At 37.6% G+C, this 26,006-nt stretch overlaps 1 protein-coding gene across 1 annotated transcript; it reads left to right on the forward strand.

The window, feature by feature from the left end:
- Positions 1 to 11,732: 11,732 nt before the first annotated feature.
- LOC134541766 (tubulin polymerization-promoting protein homolog) lies at positions 11,733 to 25,846 on the forward strand. The gene is made up of 4 exons (XM_063385429.1): positions 11,733 to 11,818; positions 14,083 to 14,288; positions 23,571 to 23,697; positions 25,514 to 25,846. The coding sequence occupies exons 2-4, from the start codon at positions 14,098 to 14,100 to the stop codon at positions 25,685 to 25,687; spliced, it is 492 nt and encodes a 163-aa protein (XP_063241499.1). The 5' UTR covers positions 11,733 to 11,818; positions 14,083 to 14,097; the 3' UTR covers positions 25,688 to 25,846.
- The last annotated feature ends 160 nt before the right edge of the window (positions 25,847 to 26,006 follow it).

Consider the following 26,006-nt stretch of genomic DNA (forward strand, 5'->3'; position numbering starts at 1 on the left):
GACATTTCTTTCAAAGCATGTATAAGTCAACATGCTAATCAAGGTTTATGTTGATTTCTTAACTAAGAATCTAGTTTAAGGCTAGTGACATCTAATTTTTTACTTATTTTCCTTAAATGACAATGATTGATTTTTTTTAGAGAGAGGTTTGCATAGCTAAATGAGGGTATGAACTTTTAATTGGCATTCAAATGCCCTTAACGAAACTGAAAAAAGAATATGCCTCTGATTGAAGATTCTTATTTAAGTTTTAATACTGATATACTACGAAGAACATGCACAGGAATTAAAATCTTTCACAAAAAGATTTAGATATTTTCCCGTTGTATCACAATAATTGTAAAACCACCTACTGGAAGGTGGTTCTGTTAACATTGATTCAGCTGTTTAATATATCTTCTCACAGCAAGAAAGGGCCAATGACTACAACGTTATTGTGTATGCACTGTATTGTATGCATTAAAATCCACTTATTGCTTTCTTAATATGACGGTTAGGTCTCAGGTTATAAAAACTTAAATATTTGATTACTTATTATTATTGGGGAAAAACTGTTTTTTTTGTTGTTTTTTTTTAAATTAAAAGTATTTTTTTATACGAACATAAACAGTTTCATCTCTTGACTCCGGAAACAGAAATGCTAAGTTTCATTAAAATCTTTCATAATGTTCATTTATGAATTATAAATTCAATAAATACGTTTCTACAAACAAACAAATATTCATACGAACGATATATAAATAATCCTCGTGTAATTATACAACGCCATAAACATGCATGTGTTATTTATAAAATCAAACCCCTTAAATTTGTTTTATAAAATACCTCAAATCTGAAGAGTTATTGACAAATTATAACAATTTTCGTATTATATCTTACAGTGCATACATGGATTTTACAGCTGAATCTTTGTTAGCTAAGTGATATACACTTCCAGTTGACGATCTGATGCAGGCCTTACTTACTCTTGAAAAAAGCTCTTGAGTTCATAATTGCAAGTAATTTGTACTTGCATCAATCATTTGCCTGCTTTCGAATCAATCATTACAGATAATCAAGTATTTTTAATATTATCAATACTTATAAAACCTAGAGGATTAAATTTAATTAACTTTCAAGGTTTAGACCTTGAAATTGTACTGTACGAAAAACATTTTAATGATTTTAAGTCGTCTAACATGAAAATTGTTTAACGGACAAATTATTTTAAGTGTTTATTATGTACCCGTTGTATCACAATTATTGTAAAATCTCCAGTAAATTTTAAAACGCATTATTTTTTTGGAATAGAATGTTGAATTCACTCGTTGGTTCATTAAAAAAAAATTGTAGATATTCCATGAAGTTTTAATGTGTGAACAAGTAAAAAAAATTTCAGTTTCCATTATAGTTTATTACTTTATTTAAAAGAAATGTGCTTAAGTGTTTATTCCTCGCTCGCCTGATACCTTAACCAGTGCGTGTGGTTAGCCATTTTAAAAACTCTTCTCCTGGGTGGTGAGTTTGGGCCTTAAAACGTTAAGGAACGCATTCCTAATTATTAAGTGTGAATTTTTCAGCGGTATATCTTCATTCAAGATATATAGATTTATGTGATCTGTGTCCATATCACTTGGTTTGTTGAAAGGTTGTAAGAAACAGTGTGACCAACCAATACTACTACCAAACCTAACTGTACAACATATTGTATTTATGTCATTAATTTGGCACGACTGAATTAAAATAAATTGAATGTTTTCTTCTACAGTTCAGTAAGTGTTGAGTACTACTCACGCCCTCTAGTTTATTACCAAGTACATCAATGTATGACCTAAGTAATTACAAAGCTGGAGCCACAGTGTCACGACAAACACGTCACGACACGACAGGTCCGACGCACTCAGTAGCCAATGAAATACAAGGTCGCCGTGACGTCAGACAAAATAACCCCCCCCCCCCTCCCCCCCATCATCTGTGTCAAGATGTAAATTCTGTTTCTAGTTTCGTCGTGTCATGCCTCACGACGGAAAGCAAAACGGAAACCGTACAGAATTAAACTTCAAAAATATTTATCTAATTGGTAAATTTTTATGCTGAAATCTCGTTTTACGTTTGAGTACAGTTTCACATTCGTAGTGTGGCTTCAACAGTTAATTGCGTATATTTTTTAGTTTTGCACAGCTAACAGCGGAATTATTTTCTTCCCCGTATACTAAAACGTCTATAGTGTGGTTCCTTTTATATCAAATAAACTTAACCTCACTTTGTACATGTTATATGATTATGAACTTCAGCTATCGTCAGGAAATAAAATATTCCTAAGACCTACACTGTTTTGGCGTATTATATACTACATTTTATGGACACATTTGGTTTTGAATGATTTACCGTCAGCCATACTAAGATTTCGTCGTGTAGATGTTGCCGTGGTATTGTGACCCTACGCTGTTAACTTTGTCATGTTGGAGCGATGTACGACGCCTGATCTAATTTGTCGTGTCGTGCTGGTCGTGGCTTTGCGACTCCAGCTTAGCAGCTGTTGGCAGGAATACCTATTTTAATTTATCATATGTTTCCAACCTACAGTGGTCCCCAAGTGCCAAAGATACAGCTGAGATGTAACTAAGTCACACGTGAATGTTTTCACTCCTCGGTAACATTATTGACCTCCGGCACTCTTCCTGTCCTTATGGCGGACCGCACGTGTTCCATGTAGACATGGGGTTCGCAATGGACCAGACAGACACAATATTTCACATTATTGCTTGAACCTCTGTGGTTGAACGAGTGAGCACGAATTATTTTCAGGAGAAAACCCATGATTAGCCCGTGGATGTCATTGCAACTACTTCCCGGTCCTTTTAATACATTTTTAATGTATTATGGTATTTATTTAAAAAAAAAACAAGTCTTTCAGGAGAGTAGAATTATATCCTTCACTTGGGGATGGGGGGAGGGGTGGCACTCAAACCTGGAAAACCTGTTTAGAAGGGATATTCCAGGAGACGCGAGTAGTTTTATCATGTGGCTTCTTTTTACGTGGACGCCACACATTGTAAGATGCAGGAAATCACGTATAATCAGGCACTATCCAAAGTCAGTAATCATTTTTAAATGAGTCGGAAAGATGCCTCCAAGTGAAGTGAAATGCGGACCAACTGTAAAAATGTTCCACCTGTTGTTCCTGTCGCATCCTTGAACCAGTCTTTTACCTGTTCATGGATCCATCACACACGTCCCATGCATGGAATTTTTTTTTTTCCTTGGTTTCTTGATTATGTGTAAACCAGCCCAGTTTTCAGTCAATTATTTTACCTTTGAGAGGAATAAAGTTTTAAAACATTTGTTTTAAAGGGTAACCCATGATACACACACATGTAGAGGAATATACACATCCAAAAATCCATCGAATGTAAAAGTTCTGATTAAGTGATCCATACTTAAGAGATATTCTCGTGTAAACTTCAGGTCATGTGTTAGCTTAAGTTAATTTAAAGCTGAGTTAACATAAATCTGAGTCAAAGACGATTTGCTTTTTTCTTTCTTTATAATATTATAAAAAATCTAAAACAAAAATACTCTGCTAGAAAACAAGTACCTTGTTTAAGAGAAATGATGGTAGAAAATATTTGTTGTAAGCTGAAACAAGTAGGTACTTAACTTTACTGAAAACGAGACGAGTCTTCAAGTTCTTAAATAAAAATAAATACAAGGTCACGAAATAACGAAGCATCAGATGAAGTCCTGTGTCGTCGCGTACTTTGCAAAGAGAGAAACTCCAGATGTGTTATTAAAAAAAAAGTGAGAAAACCAGGAAATAGCAGGCGCTAACTTCGCGCCATAAACTCGCGGATTAGACCATTTCCGCGACATCTTTTCTCCGTCTGGAACACAGCAAAGAAAATACGAGAACTTTTTTTTTTAAGTCGCCGGTATTCTCCTTGTGTTTGGTGGATTTGCATTAAATATTTCTTTGAGAAAGTTTTCTTTCTTCCGCCTAACTCCCTACCCCCCTCCCCCACAACCAAATCCTTTTCCGGGCTCTTCCTTTTTCTCGCTTCTTGTCCCCTTCCCAAGTTTTTTTTTTACCCGACTGCATGCAAAACAGAGTGTGCTTTCACTTCTCCCCCCCCCCCCTTCTTCCCAACAACCACTCGGCGAGTTCACAAGTTACAAACGCAGCGCAAAGGAGCAACTTCGGCGCGAACGGCGGGCGAAAAGAGAAGAAACGTCTGGAAAACCTGCAATCCGGGAACTTAGCGCCTAACAAGCGCGAGTCGCAAGGACAGGGCGCCGGAGCGGAGTCTGGATGCTCTCGAAACCAACCTTCGAAAGGAAAAAAAAATCCCCCTGTTCTTCTGCTGGTATTCAAGTTGGCTACAACATGGCCTGCGCTTCCCTTTCAAGTTGGTGTCGAATCCCGCAAGGCTAGTGCAGTTTCATAAACACGTCATCGGAAGTGAAACAGTCATTCAAACCTGAGACCACTGCCATAGTTTCCTGCGTGTTTCAGATCAGTTTGCCGCATACAGACGTGAACTCCTGCATGGCTGCAAGACCAGGGTTCCCACACCCTGAGATCATTGGTCTTTTATTTTTGTAATAACATGCTTATAATATGCGCAGTTAAGAAATCCTGGGAACGGTTTACGAATAACTGTAGGCTGCTGGGACAACACAAAGCATGAATGCCCCGGTAAGAATCCGAGCCCAGTATTACTGCGAACACTATTTTGAGTGTGTTTCCGTGTAAAAATTTCTAAGTTTACAATCATCTGAAATTTCACATGAAAATAAAACCAGAGGGTCGCGTGCTGGCGGACGATGCGACGTGCGAGCGAGGCTGCAGCGCCATCTTGGCGGGGTGTTCGCCTCGCTCGCGACGCGACACGGGCGTCTCTGACCACCTCCGTGGTTCCCGCCGGGGGATGCCGGGTCCGCGAGACGGGGGAACTCGAGCCACTCTATACAAGGCGCTAACTGATGCCTTTGAATATATATACTGTATAGAAGCTTTGAATATATATACTGTATAGAAGCTTTGAATATATATACTGTATAGAAGCTTTGAATATATATACTGTATAGAAGTCGCCAGCCCAGGTTAAAATTTCCAATACGGTTTTGAGGTAGTTGGTTAATTCACCGCCGCAATCGCCACCATCTCTAGGGCATCGACTTGTGGTGGTCCCTGGCGGACAAGTGTCGAACTCTTCAAACACCCCTTCCCCCTCCCGTTGAACGACGTTGAGCTGCAGTGAATGATGGATGAGGGGAGCGGGGAATGACAGCGGGCGACAGCGCTGCGCTCTAACGTGTAAATAACAACTAAGAAGATACAGGGCGTTACGGCAGCGCACTGAAGCGGTGAAGTTCCCAAGCTGCTCATCATGCGCTTCTGAAAAAACGTAGAGTAAATCCTATCCACTCGCGCCTTCTATACAGTGTATATATATTCAAAGCTGATACTGACTTGAACCAGCGCAGCGTCCCGACAGTGCCAAGGGTCCTCCTGTCCAGCCCTCGACGGCCCAGGTGGGCCCAGGTGGGCCCAGGTGGGCCCCGGGGGTCGCTCCGAGCACACCTGGTGCAGGCCGACTGCAGCCTGGCGCGGCCCGATTCTACCGTCAGCCGCCTCCGTCCGTCAACGCCACGCTATCTGGCCGAGTGATTTGCAACTTCACTCATCCGTCCGCCGGAACATCTTACCAAATAAGTAGGGGCAGGCATTTTTTCGCAAATAAATATGAACGCCTATTAGACTGCGACAAGGTATACCCGCGCACCAGCGGTTTCTTCCTTGCGATTGGCGACCGTCTAGCGAGAGAGAAGTCGTTGTCTTTTTTTGACCGAGCCACTCAGGACGCGTTTGCTTTCGCACTGAATTACTCTGAGTGGTGTTTAAATCAATCGACATGTACCTGAAAGAAATTCACCCAATCACGAAACACAGACGGTGGCTACAGTGTTGTGACGTATAACTAGTCTCAGAATCTTTTCGCGAAATATGCATGGCCCTAAAAATAAGTGCTGCGAACAATCCTTTTTTTTTTACTCTTGGAAATTTATGTAGATGTTGATATATATTTATGTCAATTTTATGTACGTATGGATTAGCATTTCCTCCGCGGAAAAATTCAGAGTCGTGATAAACTTGTTTGAACCTGAGTTTCAAGACCCGCAATGTTATTATGCTAAACATCTGAACTACCTGCACAAACATCATAGGCCTTTATCCCGGTAACAACTGACTGCCGCGGCCGAAACCATAGATGCAACCCGTATATCCGTCCGTCAAAGGTTAGACGGATGGATACGAAATTCAGGGCCAGCCGATTGGCTCAGGTCACATGGCCGACGACAGACGGATGACAGTCATACGGAGGCGGCGGGCTATTGTAATTCCTCCTTGATGCTTATTGTTCAGTGCAGGGCAAATGATACGCTATGTTGCCAGATTAAAACTACCCGACTTGATAACATTCAGATAACATTTCACCGGAGAAACTAGCGGTTGGTCACTATTAATAACTAGAGACCGGAAAAATTCGCGGATTCATTTCGTGATAGGCTGAAATTCAAACATGTGTACAATTCTGCTGGTTCTGCTATTGGCTCGCAGTTTAACTGGAGCTCTCTGGGCCAATGAGAGACTATCGATCAAAGAAGCGTCGAATCGCAAGCTACCCAGTGGAGACGCCTCACGATTTAGTACCCAATGAACACGCGTGTTTACTTGAGAAATGCATAGGATAATGGAGGCTATCCTAGAGGTCATTGAATCCGCGAATTTTTCCGGTCCCTATTAATAACAAGGCGTTTCGTTTAGTATGCCACATGGTCAAACAGAGTTAAAATATTTTATATTTAAAATATTCATTACATTATACAGTTGTGTCTAAAACTGTTGTGTTCTTTATGTACATCTGGCAACAGAGCATGCCGAAACAAGGACAGCGCCAAAAGCAGTTATTGTGCAGAGGAAAGAGAGAGCAAACGCCCATTGAAATGCGTGCTGCAAACACTAGCGTGAAGACTCTCTATGTACACACTTCTGACAGGCCAGGCGAACTCTGGAATGTGCGAGATGACTAACAGGAACTACTGTCAAGTCGGTAACGCTCTTTTTTTTTTTTTTGTTATCTTGTTTGTCCTTTCAGAAAGTCTTTGATTTCAAAGAGTTAGTCAAAGAATTCCCGCACTTTTCTCTACTCAAGTATTCACTAAAGGGAGGAGGCCACAAAGTTAAAAATGTATAGACTGTACGTTTGATCAGTGGCAAATCCAAAGAACCCTGACGCATTTGCGGGAAAGGGAGGGGGGGTAATGAAGTCCTTCAGTGACTTAAAGCGGGGGTACCCTGCTCTTCTGATCGCAAATTACACAGAATAAAATTACATTTTCTTGAAATAACAGTGAGGGAAACGTTACCTTCTGGATTCGCCAGTGCACCTGGTGGCAAGATGTAGTTGCTACAATTGTGAGGAAAAAAAATTGTAACATTCATCACACAGTAATTAAAAATTAAAAATTTACGCCTTATAATTTGTCAGTGTACTATTTCCATTTACTTTTTTTTTAAATAGTTACTGATCGATTTTTAAGGGATCGAACACAGCGTGCACGAAAATGATTTGCGATACGTGTTCACAAGACATTTTTTTTTTAGTACAAGCATGGTATATACGTAGGGGCAGGCATTTTTCGCAAATAAATATGAACGCCTATTAGACTTCAACAAGGTATACCCGCACCATAGTTTTCTTCCTTGCGATTGGCGACCGTCTAGCGAGAGAAGTCGTTGTCTTTTTCGACTGAGCCACTCAGGACGCGTTTTCTTTCACACTGAATTACTCTGATTGGTGCTGTATCAATCGACATGTACCTGAAATAAATTCACCCAACCACGAAACACAGACGGTGCTACAGTGTTGTAACTTATAAATAGGGGCATGCATATTTCGCGAAAAGATATCGAGACTAGATGAAAAATAAAACACTGTATCATCGTCTGTGTTTCGTGATTGGGCGAGTTTCTCCCAGGTACATATCGATTGTAACAACACCAATCATAGTGATTCAGTGCGGAAGCAAACGCGTCCTGAGTGGCTCGGTCAAATAAGGCAACGACTTCTCTCGCATACGGCCGCCAATCACAAGGAAGAAACCAAAGGTGCGGTTGTACCTTGTTGCAGTCTAATAAGTGTTCAGATCTTTTCGCGAAAAATGCCTGCTCCTACTTAAAAATAGGGACCGGAAAAATTCGCGGGTTCAATGACCTGCAGGATGATCTCCATAGTTCTACGTACACTCGGTCAAATGCCACCCACCCATTGGCTGCTGTCTTGCGAGACGTCTTAACGCAGCAGCCTGTGATTCGATAAAGCTTCGGTTGGGTGTTTCTCATTGGCCCATATTCATCCAGGTGAGTTGTGAGCCAATAACAGAGGCAGCACAGAGGTATAACGATTTGTATTTTAGCCTATCGTGAAATGAATTCGCGAATTTTTCCTGTCTCTACTTATAAATAGTCTCTGAATCTTTCCGCGAAATATGCATGGCCCTATATACAGTATATACGTAATTTCTGCTTTGTGCATTGTGCGTGGCTCGCTAAGCAGCCAACAGACAGGAAAGCGGCAGGAAGTAAGGAAGTGAAGCTGATGAACAGGTCGCACGCGCGGGTCCTCCAATCAGCTCGACGAGGGCTGCCGTGTCGCGGTGCGCGGTTCGTTACCCCACGAGGCCCTGCTCTGCGCCGACCAGCCTCGTGGGCCGGGGGTCGATGACCTCGGCGGGGAGGCGGGGTCGCTACACGTCACGCGTGACATGCCTCGTGTTCCCCGAGCAGAGCCTGTTCCGGAATCCAGTGGACAATTAGCTGGAGACCTGTAAAATTCGCGGATTCATTTCGCGATAGGCTAAAATACAAATAGTTATACCTCAGTGCTGCCTCTGTTGTTGGCTCACAACTCACCTGGATGACTCTGGGCCAATGAGGAACACCCGACCAAAGCTCTTATCGAATCACAGGCTGCTACGTTGAGACGTCTCACAAGACAGCGGCCAATGAGTGGGTGGCATTCGACCGAGTGTACGTAGAACTATGGAGTTCATCCTGGAGGTCATTGGAACCCGCGAATTTTTTCCGGTCCCTAACAATTACGTTTCATGAAAGTTATTTGACAGTACGGCCAACCGGCACGCAACATCCCAAATGAAACAAAACTGATTTGGCGGCATTGTAAGTATTTATTGATGTCAGCGCTGAAGCAACGCCAATATGTATTTGCCCCAGAACTAAAATTAAATTTGTGTAGAATAAACTGTGAGTTAATTAAAAATTGTCTGAGCCTGGGAAACTGTGATTTCGTTGGGATGTGTGTGTGTCCTTGGGCAGTCTCAGTCCTCACACACTACCTTGAGAACCTCACTTCTCTTTAATGAAGTGAATTTGGTGTTCGGTGATGTGGTGATCAAAGCAATAGTTTTCAACTCTATGTACAGTAACATTGAGAGGGTTAGTTTTTCTTAATGTTGCCTTGCAATTATTTATTACTTACGAAGTTTATTTGTATGACAAATTTTTTATGTGAAAACGTTACATTGTGTACACCAGAAATTTATACAATGTTTCGCCATTTTGAATTATTTGCAAACAGGTGCTAAATACAGTGAAATTTTATTAATAAAAAACAAATTAATACAAAACTCTCAGTAATACAAAGAGTTTTCATAGACCCTATAAATTACATAGGTGTTATAGTGCTAAGTAATTTGTGTAATACAAAAGTATGGTTATTACGTAATACATGGTTGTTTCAAGGGTAAAAAATTATATTAAGTATAGTTAATAAAATAAAGAAACAATGAGATTTAAACTAAAGTAATACTGATGTCATTGCTTTGGTTTGTAAGTATTATTGAGGTTTGACTGTATCGTTCGCTCTCTCAACATACCGTAAAATCCAAGAGCATATTGAACGTCTTTCGAGACAGAATCTCTAATGCGTGTAGATTCAGGGATATTAAAATCGAAATTCGCTGTGAAATCAAATAAACACTAAAGGTTCAGACAGTGAAAATGTCTCGGAGCCGATCGCATTTAATCGTGACTAAGGCAAACTTCGATACGTTATTTTAGTTAACACCGAGGAGCCTTAAGCCTAGTATTGATTTATAGCTACATGTGTTGTGCCGACAAACCAAGGTGCGGCAGTGTCAAAACATTGGCCTGGCATGCGAAAGCACGTGTGTTTTAATCCCAGCACAGCCATCTTTATTTCGGTTCTCTATGGTTTCTCAAAAATAACCCGAGGCCTGTGCTGCAAATGCTACTAGTCCCCTCTGTTCTCTTGGATTGTTTTCGTGTTACTCCGTCTTTAGGCCCGTTCTGAAATGACACGGAAACGGAGACTGAACTTACGGAACAGAGTTTCCACAGCAGCACGCAGACGGAGACGGACCCGTACGGATTAGCTCGGCCAATGCTGAGCTCTTGCGTTCACGTTGCTCCGTCCGACCAATAGAAGCCGAGCACTGTACTTCGGTGGTAGCCACGTTTGTTTAGTTTCTAAATACGTTAGAAATTGTTTAAAGTAATCAATATCTAGTGTTCTATTATTACTTTGTGATTTCTTTTTATTATATATATATGTAAATTCTGCCCGTGCTATAATCTATATATATGTGTATATATATAATATTTCGTAACCTTGAAATGAAATATCACTGGTTATTGTTTGTTACGTTATGTGCGATGTGGAAGCAGCAGAAGCGATAGTGAAATGTTCGGGAGAGCCGTCTCCGTATACGTAGAGGCAGGCATTTTTCACGAAAAGATCTGAACTCCAGTTGGACTGCAACTAGCCATACACGCACCAGCTGTACCTTCCTTATGATTGGCGGCCGTCTGCGAGAGAAGTCGTTGCTTTGTTTGACCGAGCCACTCGGAACGCGTTTGTTTCCGCACAGAATTACCGTGACTGGTGTTCTGACAGTGGATATACACCTGAGACTCACTCAATCGCGAAACACAGACAGCGTTACAGTGTTTCAAGTTCCAGCTACTCTCGGAATGTTTTCGCGAAAAATACATGGCCCTACGTATACGTGATCCGTCTCCGTTTCCGGGGCATTGTAGAACGGTACTGTACTGATTTTCTTATATACGTCAAAATCGCCGCAGTGCGCACAATCAAGCATGGTCGGAAAAAAAAAATCACTAGGAAACGTAAGAATTTCAAACACAAATATTCGAGTGTGGCGTAGCATTTCTGCGTTGACTCGCTCTTGTATGAATCACTGGTTTGAAATTGTTTTCTGCGGCAACAGGATTCTCGAAAATCTTTATTGAAATTCGAACGTGCAGTTGCGCTGTAATTTCTTACTTTAGGTCGAAGGTCATGGAACTCAGTGCTTTTTTCTATGAAAACTGCAGACCTAGAAAGAGATGGAATTCAGATTAAAATATGAAAAAACTATCTTCACGTACAGCGCTGGTAGCGTAACAAAATATATTCTACCTCCTCTAAAATAAACAAGTACTATTTTATTTTTGCTCAGGAAAAATGAATTCAAATATTAAAAGTGATCGGTTAGGTTAGCTACATTAAAACACTTTAAAACACTATGGACGGTTAGTTAGGTTAGTATAGCTACATTAAAATAAACAGAGAAATATAAATATATATATAAATAAATAAACACGATGTTGGCCGAAGGTGAATTGTTCGGGTGTAATCGGGAATGGTAAAATTTTATGTGCATCTTAGGCTTCCCGTGAAATAACAGGACTTCATCACAGTTTCCAATTTAAATTCTCAAATTTCAAGTTACGGTAAGTCTGCGCTCTGCAGGTGCGATTCTTTAAATATTCCCAAAAAACAACATTGTTTTCGAAATAACCATACAAACAGGTAGCTAATATAAGTATTGAATTAAATAAACTTCCTGGCAATAGGCTAAAAAGACCAAGACTTAACCTCGAATCACATCAGCAAAAATTTTTTTGTTGTGGCAAAAGCTCAAAATTAGCTTTTTGTTTGCTTTTGAAATTTTTTTATTCATGACCTTTTTTGTTGTAAACTGGTAAAAGTTAGTATTTAAAAAATGGGTGCGTGTACTTAAGTACGCATCATTAAATATAGTTCTTAATTGCATACAAATAATTAATTACAATAAAATAATAAAAGGGCTGGAAAAAGATAGTCAACACAGTCAATAAAGTTCTGTTTAAATTTGAAAAATTAAATAAATAAAATTTAGAGAATAATAAATATATAGGACATAATTTGTACTAAATATTATAAGATTCTTAATTTTTAATAGTTATTATTGATTATTTAATATTTTAAAAGAAAAAAAATAATTTTAATAATAAATTCAAAATTTAATCTAAGTTTATTAATTTTTAAATATTTATTATTTTCTTAGTTTAATATTCACTTTTCATTTTTATCAAAAAGTTTTCATTACATTTGTTCATTTATTTTTGTAAATATTTATTATTTATTCAATTTAATAATAAATATTAAAAATTAATATTTTAATTTTTATCACACATTTTTTATTAAATGTTTTATTAAATTTATTTATTTATTTTGTAAATATTAAGTAACCAATAATAAATGCCTATTTAACATTAATAATTTAATAATATTTAGTATTAATAATATTGAATAATATTTTAATTTATATCAATAAATAAAACATACGGATAGTTAACCTTAATTATATTGGATCACTTGAAAAAGTATAAAGGCACAATTTTTTTTTACTAATATTTACGAATAGTAAATAATATTAATCAAAATATTCCATTTAAATCACTACTGAATATAATTTATTAGCACATATATAATTCGCACTTGTATGAAACTAAAACACGTGTTGTTAATGTAGAAACTAGAAACATGTGGATAAATATTTTAAATATCAAAACAGTGATCAGAGGCGACGAGCGTCCCAACATGCGCGACTAATAGAGGTTCTATTTCTATTTTGTTGGTAGCCTTTTTTCGAGACCTAATAAGCTATTTAGCCGGCAGCTTCAACCTGTTAATTTTGTGTTACAGTTGTTTATTTCACTTTACTGATCAGAAAAACCTTTTTTCTCAACATGAGAAGTTTCTTTTTTTATTAATACATAATTCGATTTAACATTTATTTTATATTTTGCCAAATATAACTTTTAAAAAAATATCAGATTGTTTTCGGAATGCATGCAGTTGTTGTGAAGGCACTTAAGTGCCCAACTGGCTCATTTCTCTCAGCCACATTTTGTGTTATTCGATACCTAGAACACTTATCTGCATTTTGAATTGCTTCTGCTCAAAAAACCAAAGTTAATACCTTAATAGTGATAGGTACCACTCAACTAGCACCACTCAGTGCTCACACACGAACAAATTAAAGTTATATCACGCTAATCGGTCGATTACTTTTGGAGTTAGAGCTCTCACTGTATTCAATTCGACGCTCCCCACCAACGCTCATTACGTCATCACTGCAAATGTTAACCGGGTGATGCATACGTAACGACCACGAAAAAAAATTATGTTCTACTAAGATATATTTACTTGAAATCTTTAGCTTTCATAGTTTGCGAGTTTTTAAGCGGTGTCGAATCCTCAGCCGAAGTGACATCCAACCCGAGATCAGGGACGCAACAACTAAATTTCCAAAGGGGGGGAAATATACCTTTTTATAAAGAATCATCGATCCCCCCTATTGAAGCGGGGGGTCCGGGGTCCTCCCCCGGGAAAATTTGTATTTCAAGGTGGAAAATGGTGCTATTTAAGCAGTTTTATTATCTAAAAATTGATTACACAGCACTTTCTTTGCCCCCGTTTGCCCCCACTTCAAGGTTCAGAAGGGGGGGGGGGGCAAAATACCCTTGCCCCCCCCCCCCCTGTTGTTGCGCCCCTGCCCGAGATTATAGATAGACGTTCATATTCCTGTCGGAGATTCGTGTCAAAAAAAAGATAATGAAACCCAAATGTCATCGTGTGAAGTGTCCTATTTGTAAAGAAAATAAAGCCAGGGTGAAGTCTGTGAGATGGCCACAGAGTACACAGGCTCGTTGTACGCTGTGCCACGCAGCGCCTGATCACCAAGATGGCCGCCAAGGACAGCGCGGTCGACGAGGCGCTGAAAGCGACCTTCACCGCCTTCTCGCAGTTCGGCAACACGCGGTCAGACGGCAGCACCATGACGCTGTCGCAGAGCGACAAGTGGATGAAGGAGGCCAAGGTCATCGACCGCAAGCTCACCGCCACCGACACCGCCATCGCCTTCCAGAAGTTCAAGTAAACATTCCCGCAGCACGTGAGCTGCAGCTTCCGTGTTTAAGCCTGAAACTGTGTTCAGCACTCCAAGCGGGAGCGCGCACAACTATCAGTTTGGTGCAAAAACATTCACTGTTTTAGCATAAAAGTATCCATAGCAATATTGAAATGAACGTAGGAAAAAAAAACACATGAAACACTAAACCACGCCCATCTCCAGCATAATAGTCACGAACAAAAACAGTAAAATACGTGTCCAATTCGGTATGCTAATAGCGGCGGGGGTGTGTTTGTGATGTCAAAAGGGGAGAGGGGTTTTTCAGTATACTACACGTACCAATACGACGGTATTCTATTTTTTTTTACGTTATAACGTCTTATAAATCGATGAACACCGGCTGCACGCACGAAAAAGCATGACTCATCGTCACGTTCCGCCTGAGCCGAGCGAGCAAGCGAGAGCGCGGAACAAGCGATAGAGAGGCACGATCGGCTTGTGACGCATCTGTCTCTCTTCCACTCCATCGGCCGATGCGTCCGAGTAGAAGAGAGAAAGCGGCAGCACACAACCTACACGTGAACTGTTTTGTCAACTGTTTATAAAGGACGTTATCACGTAAAACTGTCGTACGTAAACCGACTTTACAGACAACCCCCCCCCCCCCACCCTTTATTTTATTTTTACACATTTATCAGCTGTACCTGTATTGGAGGTTAAATTGAAGAAAAATGTCAACTTATAAGATTGCATTTGTATTATTAAGATTCGTTTTGGCCTTTTAACATATATAAACTTATTAACCAGTAATATTTTGATCTAATTTTCTTCCGAACAGCTTAACTACCATTTCTAAATGTGCAGATCTTCAGGAAACACAGCGCTATTTCAAAACTTATCGGAGTGGGGTCTATTTACGAAAAGCATTTTAAAAATTCACTGCGGGCCGATTTCAGATTAAGTTTTTAAACTGTATTTTTCTAACAGTTAAAATGGGTAAAAGGCGTGTTTTCGGAGTAATTTTTAGGCATAAAACAACCGGAACAGATTCTTGAAAGCACTTAAGGGACTTACATTACAACTTTACCTTCATTTCTATGCTATATAACGTTACGGTAACCGCTTAAATTTCACAGTTATCCTGTGACGACGAGAAGACTGCGCGCCAGTTCCGAGCCTTGTGCTTAGAGGCGACACCTCAATAAAAGCACCAGCGAGCGTCGCGCTTATCATACCGCCTTACTAATACACACACAACTAGACTATTCGGGGCCCCTTAATAAAAGCATTCTAGAACAGCTGATACAATTATAAACCAACATCCACCATATTGGTATGTGAAAATCAGAAAAATTAAAAAAATTAAAATGGGTGCGTGTACTTATGTACGCACGTGAGAAGTTATACTTCTTTGGCATCATTAAAAAATAGTTTTTAATTGCATGCAAATAATTAATTACAATAAAATAATAAAAGGGCTGGAAAAAGATAGTCAACGCAGTCAATAAAGTTCAGTTTAAATTTGAAAAATAAAATAAATAAAATTTAGAAAATAATAAATATATGACATAATTTGTACTAAATATTATAAGATTCTTAATTTTTAATATTTATTATTGATTATTTGTTTTTTTTTAAAGAAAATAAATACATTTAATAATACATTCAAAAACTTAATTTAAGTATATTATTTTTTTAAATATTTATTATCTTCTTAATTTAATATTCACTTTTCATTTTTATCAAAAAGTTTTCATTAAATTTTTCATTTATTTTTATAAATTTTATTATTTATTCAGTTTAATAATAAATATTAAAAATTAATATTTTAATTTGATGTTCGATTTTAATTTTTATCACAAATTTATTATTAAATGTTTTATTTAATTTATTTCTTCATTTTGTAAATATTAAATAACCAACAATAAATATTTAACATTAATAATTTAATAATATTTAGTAGTAATTATATTAAATAATATTTTAATTTATATCAATAAATAATACATATGGATAGTTAACCTCAATTGGACGGCTTTTATATAAATGGAACCAAGCGCCATTCAGTCATAACTGAGAAAAGACTGTTTAAAGTTTTCATATGTCAAAAAAATAATGAAACATCTACATAAAAAAATCACTGTAAAATATTTTAACATGTATAATAAGCTGCTTTATTATTATGCATAACATTGTGAATTCTCTTCCTATCATAGTTTAATCAGTAAAAATGGCTGTTGGTTCTCTTTGAATAAAACAAAGTACAGTTTCTTTAAAAAGAACCAAGTATAATGGAACATGAATGCCATGGTCATGTTGTCCAACAAATAATACACCATTTTAATTACCTTAATACCCATCGTTCAGTAATTGTCCATTGCAAATCTACATAATCAGTCTTAAAACAATCTGGCAAGTGTTCTTCACCTGTCGGATATAAGCTTTGTGTTAAAAATGCCAGATACCCTGAAAGCATAACTTATACCATATGAGATGTCAAATAAATCACAAAAATGTTCTTAAAAGTCTGTTGGTTATGAGAAACTATTACATACACATTTCAGCATAAAACACATAACCAATTCATTATTCATCTTCCATTGTGAAGTCTGCGTTATTCCCAAAGCCATCTATGTCATCTTCAACCTCTGTACTTGACTGAAATTTCTGATAAAAATGCCAGACTCCTTGAGGTATAAGATGACGAATAGATTTAATATCCTTAAGCTTTTCCTTACTTATAGGCTTTCCTTCAGGCCACAGGGAAATTAATTTAGATGATTGAAATCCATCTGAGGGTCTCCCTCGTCGCTTGTTTTTGTTAATGTTAACATCAATGAAAGTTTCTTGAGAATGGCTGGTCTTCATCTGAAGAACTTGTGGTTTACATCTCTCCAATTTGATTTGACGAACTGTGAGCCAGTTAATTTTATTTCCTTCTGTGTCAATCTTCCTGTTGGTGATCTCTTTTTCTATTTCACTGGTCCCTTTAAAGTCGTCATTCTGCATTTGTGTCACAACAAATTTTCTCTTTTTACGGCATCCTTCCATTACCTTTATGTAGTCCTCCAAAGTATATAGTCGCTGTTGTTGTTTTAGGGCAGATTCCACATCGCCAAAATCAGAATCATTCGGGAGATAAGTGTGACCTGAAACTAAATACTTAAGTGTTACAGAATTCAGTGAGTTTAGTTCATCAAACAATGTGCTCATCATTAGTACCATTTTGATATTCCTATTCTGGCCCCCACACGAGTCAGACCACAAAATTATGTCTGTGACATTCCTTCCGACATGAGTAACAATATGCTTTCGCAAGCTGGAACCCACTTCTTGGGCACCTCTTCCGGCAGTGCCTTCTACCCAAACATAAAAGAAACTTTTGGATTCTTTCCCAGAGTGTATCCCAGTATTATAAACCCATATTTGCCTCTTGTAATAAATTATATTTGTTGGGATTCTAGGCAGAGGCAATGTTTTCTCCATGTCATAACATAATGTTTCCACATTTTCACATTCCTTTGCAGTCTTAAGATCATGATTCATTGCATCTCTTGCTTCTTCAGCTTCTGACTGATGCACATTTAAATCATTCATAATTGTTTCCTTTTCAATGTTGTTGCAGTTTTGCATTGCTGCATGAAATCTGTCACATGCATTGCAGGTATCTTTTTTCAGCTTTTTCCGTTTGATATTAAAATCTCTGTGAAGTATCATTCTGTAGTAACTAAAACTTACTGCTCCATTTCCTTCATTTTCCTCTTTGTATAATTCATACATTTTTGATTCTGTAAGTTCTGTAGATAGGTATTCTGTATCACCACTCACTCGCCGACAGTAGTGTGATTTATACCTAGGAAACTTGTTGATGTGATCCTTAATTTTTTGAATTTCAACTGGAGGAATTCGAGGCACACCTTTTCCGTGAGTTCCTCTCTTGTCAGTTACACAATCGGAGCGAATTTTGTTTAGTGATGTGTTGACTCGTTTTGTTGATACTCCCAAGGTATGAGTAAACATTTCTCTGCAGACATTCACTTTATCCAGTTCGTATTTTCTAGTGTATTGTCGTTTGTTAGATGATGACCTCTTTCTTTTAACATTTACCTCTTGAATATGTGCAGCAATGAAAGCAGTCTGGCAATCATAAGATCCTAAATCCCAAAATTTCTCAAACATTTTTTTTCTGGAATCAATATTAACATTGTCTTTACATCGTTTGGGGCAGTTGCAATTAAAATCATTGAATTTCTTGGGACTACAGTAAGTACCTTTAACTACGAAATGAGGTTTGTTGCTGTCTTTTAGTTTTTTCCGTGACTGACATGTTTGACTTACATGCTTTCGTTTTCTCCCCTTTTTAGGTCTACCTCCTTTCTTATATTGAGTCGTTTGTCCATCTAACTTTTCAGGTACATTACTATTATCTTCATTCTCTTCCTCTATGTCTTTGGTCTCTCTATGTTCACCTTCATTGCCTGAATCTAAATGTGGAGTGTAGTCTGGATCTTGAACACTATCATCCCAGTCTTCATCATCATATGTATGATCCTTTTGACAATATGCATCATGATCTTGAGGGATTCTACTCTGTAAAAAAACACACAATAACAAATCTAATATTAACTTATAGAATTTTGTACCCTCAAGTATTTCAAAATCTATGTTGAATTAAAAACAAATTGAACCCCATTCCTCTAAGATATTAGTGTCAAAAATATATTTATGCACACAAAAGCAATACAAAACATAGTGTAGAGCTTGACATGATGTATGTATATGCATATTAAAAATTTGAAAATGATAAATATCAAAGCAGCATCAAACAAGCCACATAAATGCATTCATACCTCATTGTTGTAACTATTTTTATTATTATGTTCAGGAACACTGCCAATAAGAGGCCGACCCATATTAGCACAGCCATTATCATTGTTGGTGGTTGCAGAAGCAGCTTCGTCAAGTTGTGCATCATGTGTAGTTACCTGTAATAACACAGATTTGATAGGATGCATACTGTGTTATTTTAATGTAGGTATTACATTAATGCAATATAAGCCTGCTGAGTTTTCTCATACTAACCTCTACGAAGTGAGCTGTCTCCCAGTTTTCTAATACTCCCCATGGTACCTCAAGAACATCCTGTATTGTCATACTGGCACTCTCATTTTCATTGTTGGTTGTTGCAGAAGTAGCTTCACCTTCATTATGTACCTGTAAAAATATAGCTTTTTTCACATGTCACTAGAGCATTTATAAGTAAAAATACAACCATACAGTAAGTCAAATTAGTAATACCAAACTAACCTCTAAATCTACTGGCTTTTTGGTTTCTAATAACTTTGATGGTATTTGAAGAACATTCTGCTTCTTTTTTCTCTCTTCATTGTTTATTTCTGTACCACATGCCAATTCTACCATGTATCGCCCTCTTTTCAACAATCCAGACATCGTTAAAGTGTACAACACATCTATTACCTACTTATTACATTCCAACAGCTGTTTGATTTCACAATATTATTACTGTACAATCACTATAATATCACTTGGTTCTTTTTAAATCAAGAAAGAAAATACACATTAAATTTTCTTTAAACAGAACCAACCGCCAAATGTCACTTGGTTCAGTTTAAATAAAAGTAGAAAACCTCTAAGCAAAATGGTTGTTGGTTCAAGTGCTCACAGATAGCAGCACAGACTAGATATTACTTGGGTCTATTTTTTAAAAGAATTTAGCGTGTTTCATGCATTCAGTTATGAGGATATCTCAAAAATGTAAAATATGGCGCTTGGTTCTTTTTATATAAAAGCCGTCCAATTATATTGGAACCTCCTCAGTACCAATTTATCAGAAAAATATTTTTGTACTCTGAGAAAATGTTCAATATCGTCGGTCTAATTAGCAAACCTCGTAACTCCACTTTTTGTCAAAAATTGGTTTTTGGTACTATTATATACTCTATTACCATTCCAAAGATCATAACAATAAACAATCCCTATGGGCTACAATCCTATTTTCAGAAAACCTCTTATCTCCAGCTGTCGATTTTCTGCATATTAGCATACCTCGTAACTCCATTTTGTTAGTTAACAAACACAGTGTTATTGTTGGACTGTCTATTAATTGTTTTTAAAATACTATTCTAATTGTTTCGATATTGTTTGTACGTATGGAGCAGGTACATTTTATTATTAGCTCACACTTTAACTATTGTCCATCGGTTATTTATGCATACAAAACACTTATTGCAATAAATTATACATTTCAAACTTTTGTAATACAGGCCATAATATCAAATGTTTTTGGAGGTAATGTCTAAACTATTTTATACAATTTAGCTATCCATTCTTCATTTCAGAATGTCAAGAGCCAAGAATGATTTCGGCATGGATCTCATGAGTATTCCTTGTAGAACATCATACATTCTTTACGATATTGCCACGTTCATTGTTTTCTTTTACTGTTTTCGATTTGAAAGCCAAAGATGGTTTCTGTTATCTGTGGAACGAGACTGAGAGGGGCCTTGGTTCAAATGAGTTTGCTACAATAATTTGCAACTTCATCTTGTCGCAACTACCTTTGAGGAACGATGCCGACAAATTGATACTATATAGTGATGGTTGCTGCTATCAGAACAGAAATGTGACTCTCGCCAATGCACTCTTACAGATATTGGTGACAAAGTGTGTAACGATAAAGAAAAAGTTTCTGGAGGTCGGACACACACAAATGGAGGCAGACTCCATGCACTCGAAGAAAAAAAAAAAGCTGAAAAACAAGAAGATTAATGTTCCAGCTAACTACATTGCAACTTGCAGGGAAGAACACAGAAATCCACGTCCATATGAAGTTCATTATTTGACTCACAGTTTTTTTTTTAAATTTGATCATGCTCAAGTGTATAGCTCTATCAGACCAGGCAGAATAACTGGGGATCCATGTGTTACTGACATCAGAGCCTTGAAGTACACTCCAGATGGGGTTATTTCCTACAAGTTGGGTTTCACAGAAGAGTGGAAGAACTTGCCTATTCTCAAAAAGAACATTACTGATAAGCCATTTAATCATTTGCCAGCACTGTACACTGAGAGGCTGACGATAAAGAAAACTAAATACGACCATTTGCAGTCCCTGAAAACAACTATGGAGTCAGACTATCACTTATTTTATGATAGCCTTCCTTTTCAAAACTGAAGCATTGATTTTCTGAGGGGTAATTTTTTTTTACAATTTGTTAGAGCAATATTTATTGCCTCAGTTATCAGTATTTAAAAGCTAGTTTTATCTTGATGTTCTTTCAAACGAATTCATAGTCAATGTTGATTTCATGTACTATACAATATTGCTGTTGCATATTGTATACTGTCCATACTGTTCAATATCGGAAATAACCCTTGTATTGTTAGAGATACTTTTTTATAATACACGAATAAATTTGGTGCTATAACTATTCATCTCAAAATTGTTCTAACATCAATATTAAGTTTACGCCAATAAGAAGATTTATATCTTATCAAACCTCGTATCTCCATGTTAAGTTTGAATTTATGATTGTAAAACCTCGTAACTCCATTAAAAAAAGGTTTAATAATTAAAAACTTACACAGAGTTTGTTGACAAACGTCATTGGGTGTTTTAACTTTTATTTGATGAATTAAACACGTATTTAGTACAAACAAAAAAGTTATTCAGTTTTTTGCTTCTCTTGTAAAATTTGTCTTCAGGGAGTTACGAGGTTTGCTAATTAGACCGACGATATACTGTACATGCTATAATTATTATAATAATAAGAATATTTAAGGTTTCTTTGCTGGAACCTCTTCCAAAATTACTAGTTAGTCATAAAACCACTATCTGACAATTTATTTTTTACAAGTGCTTTCTTGGCATTAAAGCGTACCAGATTTGAATGTACAGTATAGTGTACATTCCCACTGAGGAGGTTAAAAAGTATATAAGCACAATTTTTTTTACTAATATTTACGAATAGTAAATAATATTAATCAAAATATTCAATTTAAATCACTACTGAATATAATTTATTAGCACATATATAATTCGCACTTGTATGAAACTAAAACATGTGTTGTGAATGTAGAAACTAGAAACATGTGGATAAATATTATAAATATGAAAACAGTGATCAGAGGCGACGAGCGTGCCAACATGCGTGACTAATAGAGGTTCTATTTCTATTTTGTTGGTAGCTTTTTTTCGAGACTTAATGAGCGATTTAGCGGGCAGCTTCAACCTGTTAATTTTGTGTTACAGTGATGCGCGTGCATCTTAAAATTTCGCTCTCATCATTTTTTCATAACGTGCCTAAAAAATTATAACTGCAAAAAAAAGTAAAAAAATATATACCTACCGCATAGTTTTGAACCACGGCCCTTCAGCATATTGACCGCACTGCATAACCACTGCTCTGACAGAAGGTTACGAGGAAAATGTGTATTATATTTGATGTAATACCAAAATAATGTGGTTGTTTTTAAACCTTGGAATTTACTCTTTAGTATGACTATTTTAGTTTACCAAAATAAATTCCATGGTAATTTCACTATCATAAAGTTTCATTTGGCACACCAATATGTTTGGTATGTCCCCTAATGTGGGTTTATGTTCATACACATGGGTCCGCCATCTTCCTGTGAAAATGTTGTCACATGGTGCGCGCAGCTTCAACCTGTTAATTTTGTGTTACAGTGATGCGCGCACATCTTAAAATTTCACTCTCATCATTTTTTCATAACGCGCCTAAAGAAGTATAACTTCAATAACTTCAAAAAAAAACAGCTTCACATCTGATGGCTAATTATTATAATGCTTGGTACGTTTATTGCTGTTGTGAAAAGACATTCGGGTGAGTTGGGGGCGTAATGCTGACAAAATGTCTGCTCCGGATGACGGAAAGCCTAGATCCGTCCTAGCTGTTTAATAATTTAAGAGGTTTTAAAATTTCAAAGCAGTTAGTATGTAAGTGTTTCTATAGTTAGTCTTAAATATTATATTACAACTCTCTATGTTAGTATGCACAGATTTTTTCATTGGCTTTTCATTTAGTTTATTGCAACAAACAATAACTTTGAATCTTCTGATTGAATGATATGTGGTTTCTTCTAATATATTTTTTTTTTCTTCAAAATTTTAATATTTTTACAATGGTTTTATTAAAAATAGAGGGAAAAAATTTCTATCCAAGCATTTATGAAATTTAGTGTTCCACCCTAAGTTATACAGTTTAACCAGAGATTATAATTTACATTTTGCTGCAACGTTACATTACAAGATGTTGACTTGGCAGGTCAAAAACCCTCACATTCGACCAGTACTTGGACTTCATCGAGGACCTGGCCAAAAGCAAGGGCGTCAACCCTCAGGAGCTGAAGAGCAAGCTGGCAAAGAGCATGCCGAGCCTCAAAGGGACCACGGTAAGGCACTACCAGAGAGCAAACTCAGAGGCTGTGTTCCTAAATATTGGATTTAGTACTTAGGCCTGCGTTGTTTCCAAATATTAAGGATGCAGCCTTAGAACGATCATTTTAACTTCAAGGTGGTTGCGTTCAGTGAGAAACTAGCCGTTAAGGGGCCCGTATGTACGTCTGTTAGTGAGGCGGGATGAATAAGTGCGACGCTCACTAGTATTTCTAGCACAGTGTCGCCTCTAAGCGCAAGCTCTGAACTGGCGCGCGGTCTTCTCGTTGTCAGAAGATAACTGTGAAATTTGAGCGGTGGCCGTAACATTATATGGCAGAGAAAGGCCCTTAAGTGGCCCTTAAGTGCGTTCAAGAATCTGTATTGGTTGTTTTACACCTAAAAATTACTCTGAAAACATGTTTTAGCCATTTTAACTCATAAAAATACAGCTTACAAACGGAATCCGAAATCAAAAGTATTTTTCAGCCCTCAGAGAACTCTTAAATAATTTTTCGTAAACAAACCCCACTCAGGATATCTTGAGTAGTTTTGAAATTGCATTGTTTTTTGACGCTCTACACACCATATGTGCGGCCGGGTAGGCGGAGCCCTTAAAGAATATCCATCTATTGCCCAGAAGACAATCAGATATATTACTAAAAATAATTTTTGTCAGTCAATTGTATGCTTTTACCAATGATACACACCCAATTTTTAACTCTCATGTGCTCAAGTTATTAATTTGACAGTTATTGATAAATAGCTGTTCAATAAACAGATTATCCTTAAATTTTTACTAAAATATTGCTGCAAAGGTCATATACAAATAAAAGTAGGTTTGAAACTGAACTCACACAACAGCACACAAATTCAGGATGTACGTAAGAAGGAAGACTGAACCACACTCGTAATTTCATACCTCAAATACCTTAATCATATAATGCTCTAACTTGGTACTGATGTTGAAAATGCTGCTTTCGAACTCGCACTCACGACGACCACACACCGATTCTATTGTCGAACAGAATTGTCAAATTCAGCTGTTGTAAATAATGGCTATTCTATGTCCTTTAACCAAGTATGTTTTTTGTTGCCCCTGGAATGCCCCAAGAAAGCAATTAAGAACAAGAGCGACTCGTCCTTTCGTGAAAGGCTGCATCGTCGATGCTGTAAGGATCCTTACAACTATTCCGAAGCTCAACAAAAATAGCCGACATCCTTTTAATATGCACTTTTCAGAAATCCTTTAAAAAGGAAATAACAAAGCTGTTCAGTTTTATGGCCGTGCCAGTAACGGTCCTATAGGGGGGGCTCTCAAACACCCCTAAACTTAAAAACAGTAACTGTAAAAATTAAATATTATCTTTAGTGCTACTTTACTGTGTGGAAATTTTTTTTTTAACTTTAATACTGACAAAAATCATACAGAATCATAATTTTGATAATGACTCTTCAACGTTATAAACGTGTTAAAACAGCATTTCAAGGGGCAATTGTTAGGGACCGGAAAAATTCGCGAATTCAATGACCTCTAGGATAGCCTCCATTATCCTCTGCACATCTCAAGTAAACACGCGTGTTCATTGGGTACTAAATTGCGAGGCGTCTCCACTGGGTAGCTTGTGATTCGACGCTTCTTTGGTCGATAGTCTCTCATTGGCCCAGAGAGCTCCAGTTTAACTGCGAGCCAATAGCAGAACCAGCAAAATTGTACACTTGTTTGAATTTCAGCCTATCACGAAACGAATCCGCGAATTTTTCCGGTCCCTAGCTATTGTTGTTCGACGTTCTGGACTGGGAGGCAGCCCACGATCGGAAGCTGTCCGGCAGGCGCTCGCGGAGTCGTCCGTCACGGACCGGCTCACGGACACGTCGCAGTACACCGGCGCCCACAAGTCGCGCTTCGACGAAGAGGGGCGCGGGCGCGGCATAGAGGGGCGCGCAGACATCGCCGACAACACGGGCTACGTCAGCGGCTACAAGGGCCCCGGCAAGAAGCGGTGACGGGCGGCGCTCGACACCGTGCGCACAGTGCCGCTGCCTCGACTCCTGGCGGCTCAACGCAGTTATCACAAGAAATACTGTTACATTCAAGGTTTGTAAATCTTTGGAGTTCTTCCGGTTGGAGGAACATTACAAGTAAAATTACACAGTAACACTGTCTGTACTTATTTTTTTCCCTCTCCACTCATTTGTCAGGTGCGGCTCCAGGAAGACTTCTCGGGAGCTCGGCCTTGGGATATTTACAAATGTGTGGTCGTGTGGTCTCAAATACTGCTGTACTTCCGTACAAGCATATATTTGAATATACAACAACATACCC

Source organism: Bacillus rossius, assembly GCF_032445375.1.
Source record: "Bacillus rossius redtenbacheri isolate Brsri chromosome 4 unlocalized genomic scaffold, Brsri_v3 Brsri_v3_scf4_2, whole genome shotgun sequence".
NCBI lineage: Eukaryota > Metazoa > Arthropoda > Insecta > Phasmatodea > Bacillidae > Bacillus > Bacillus rossius.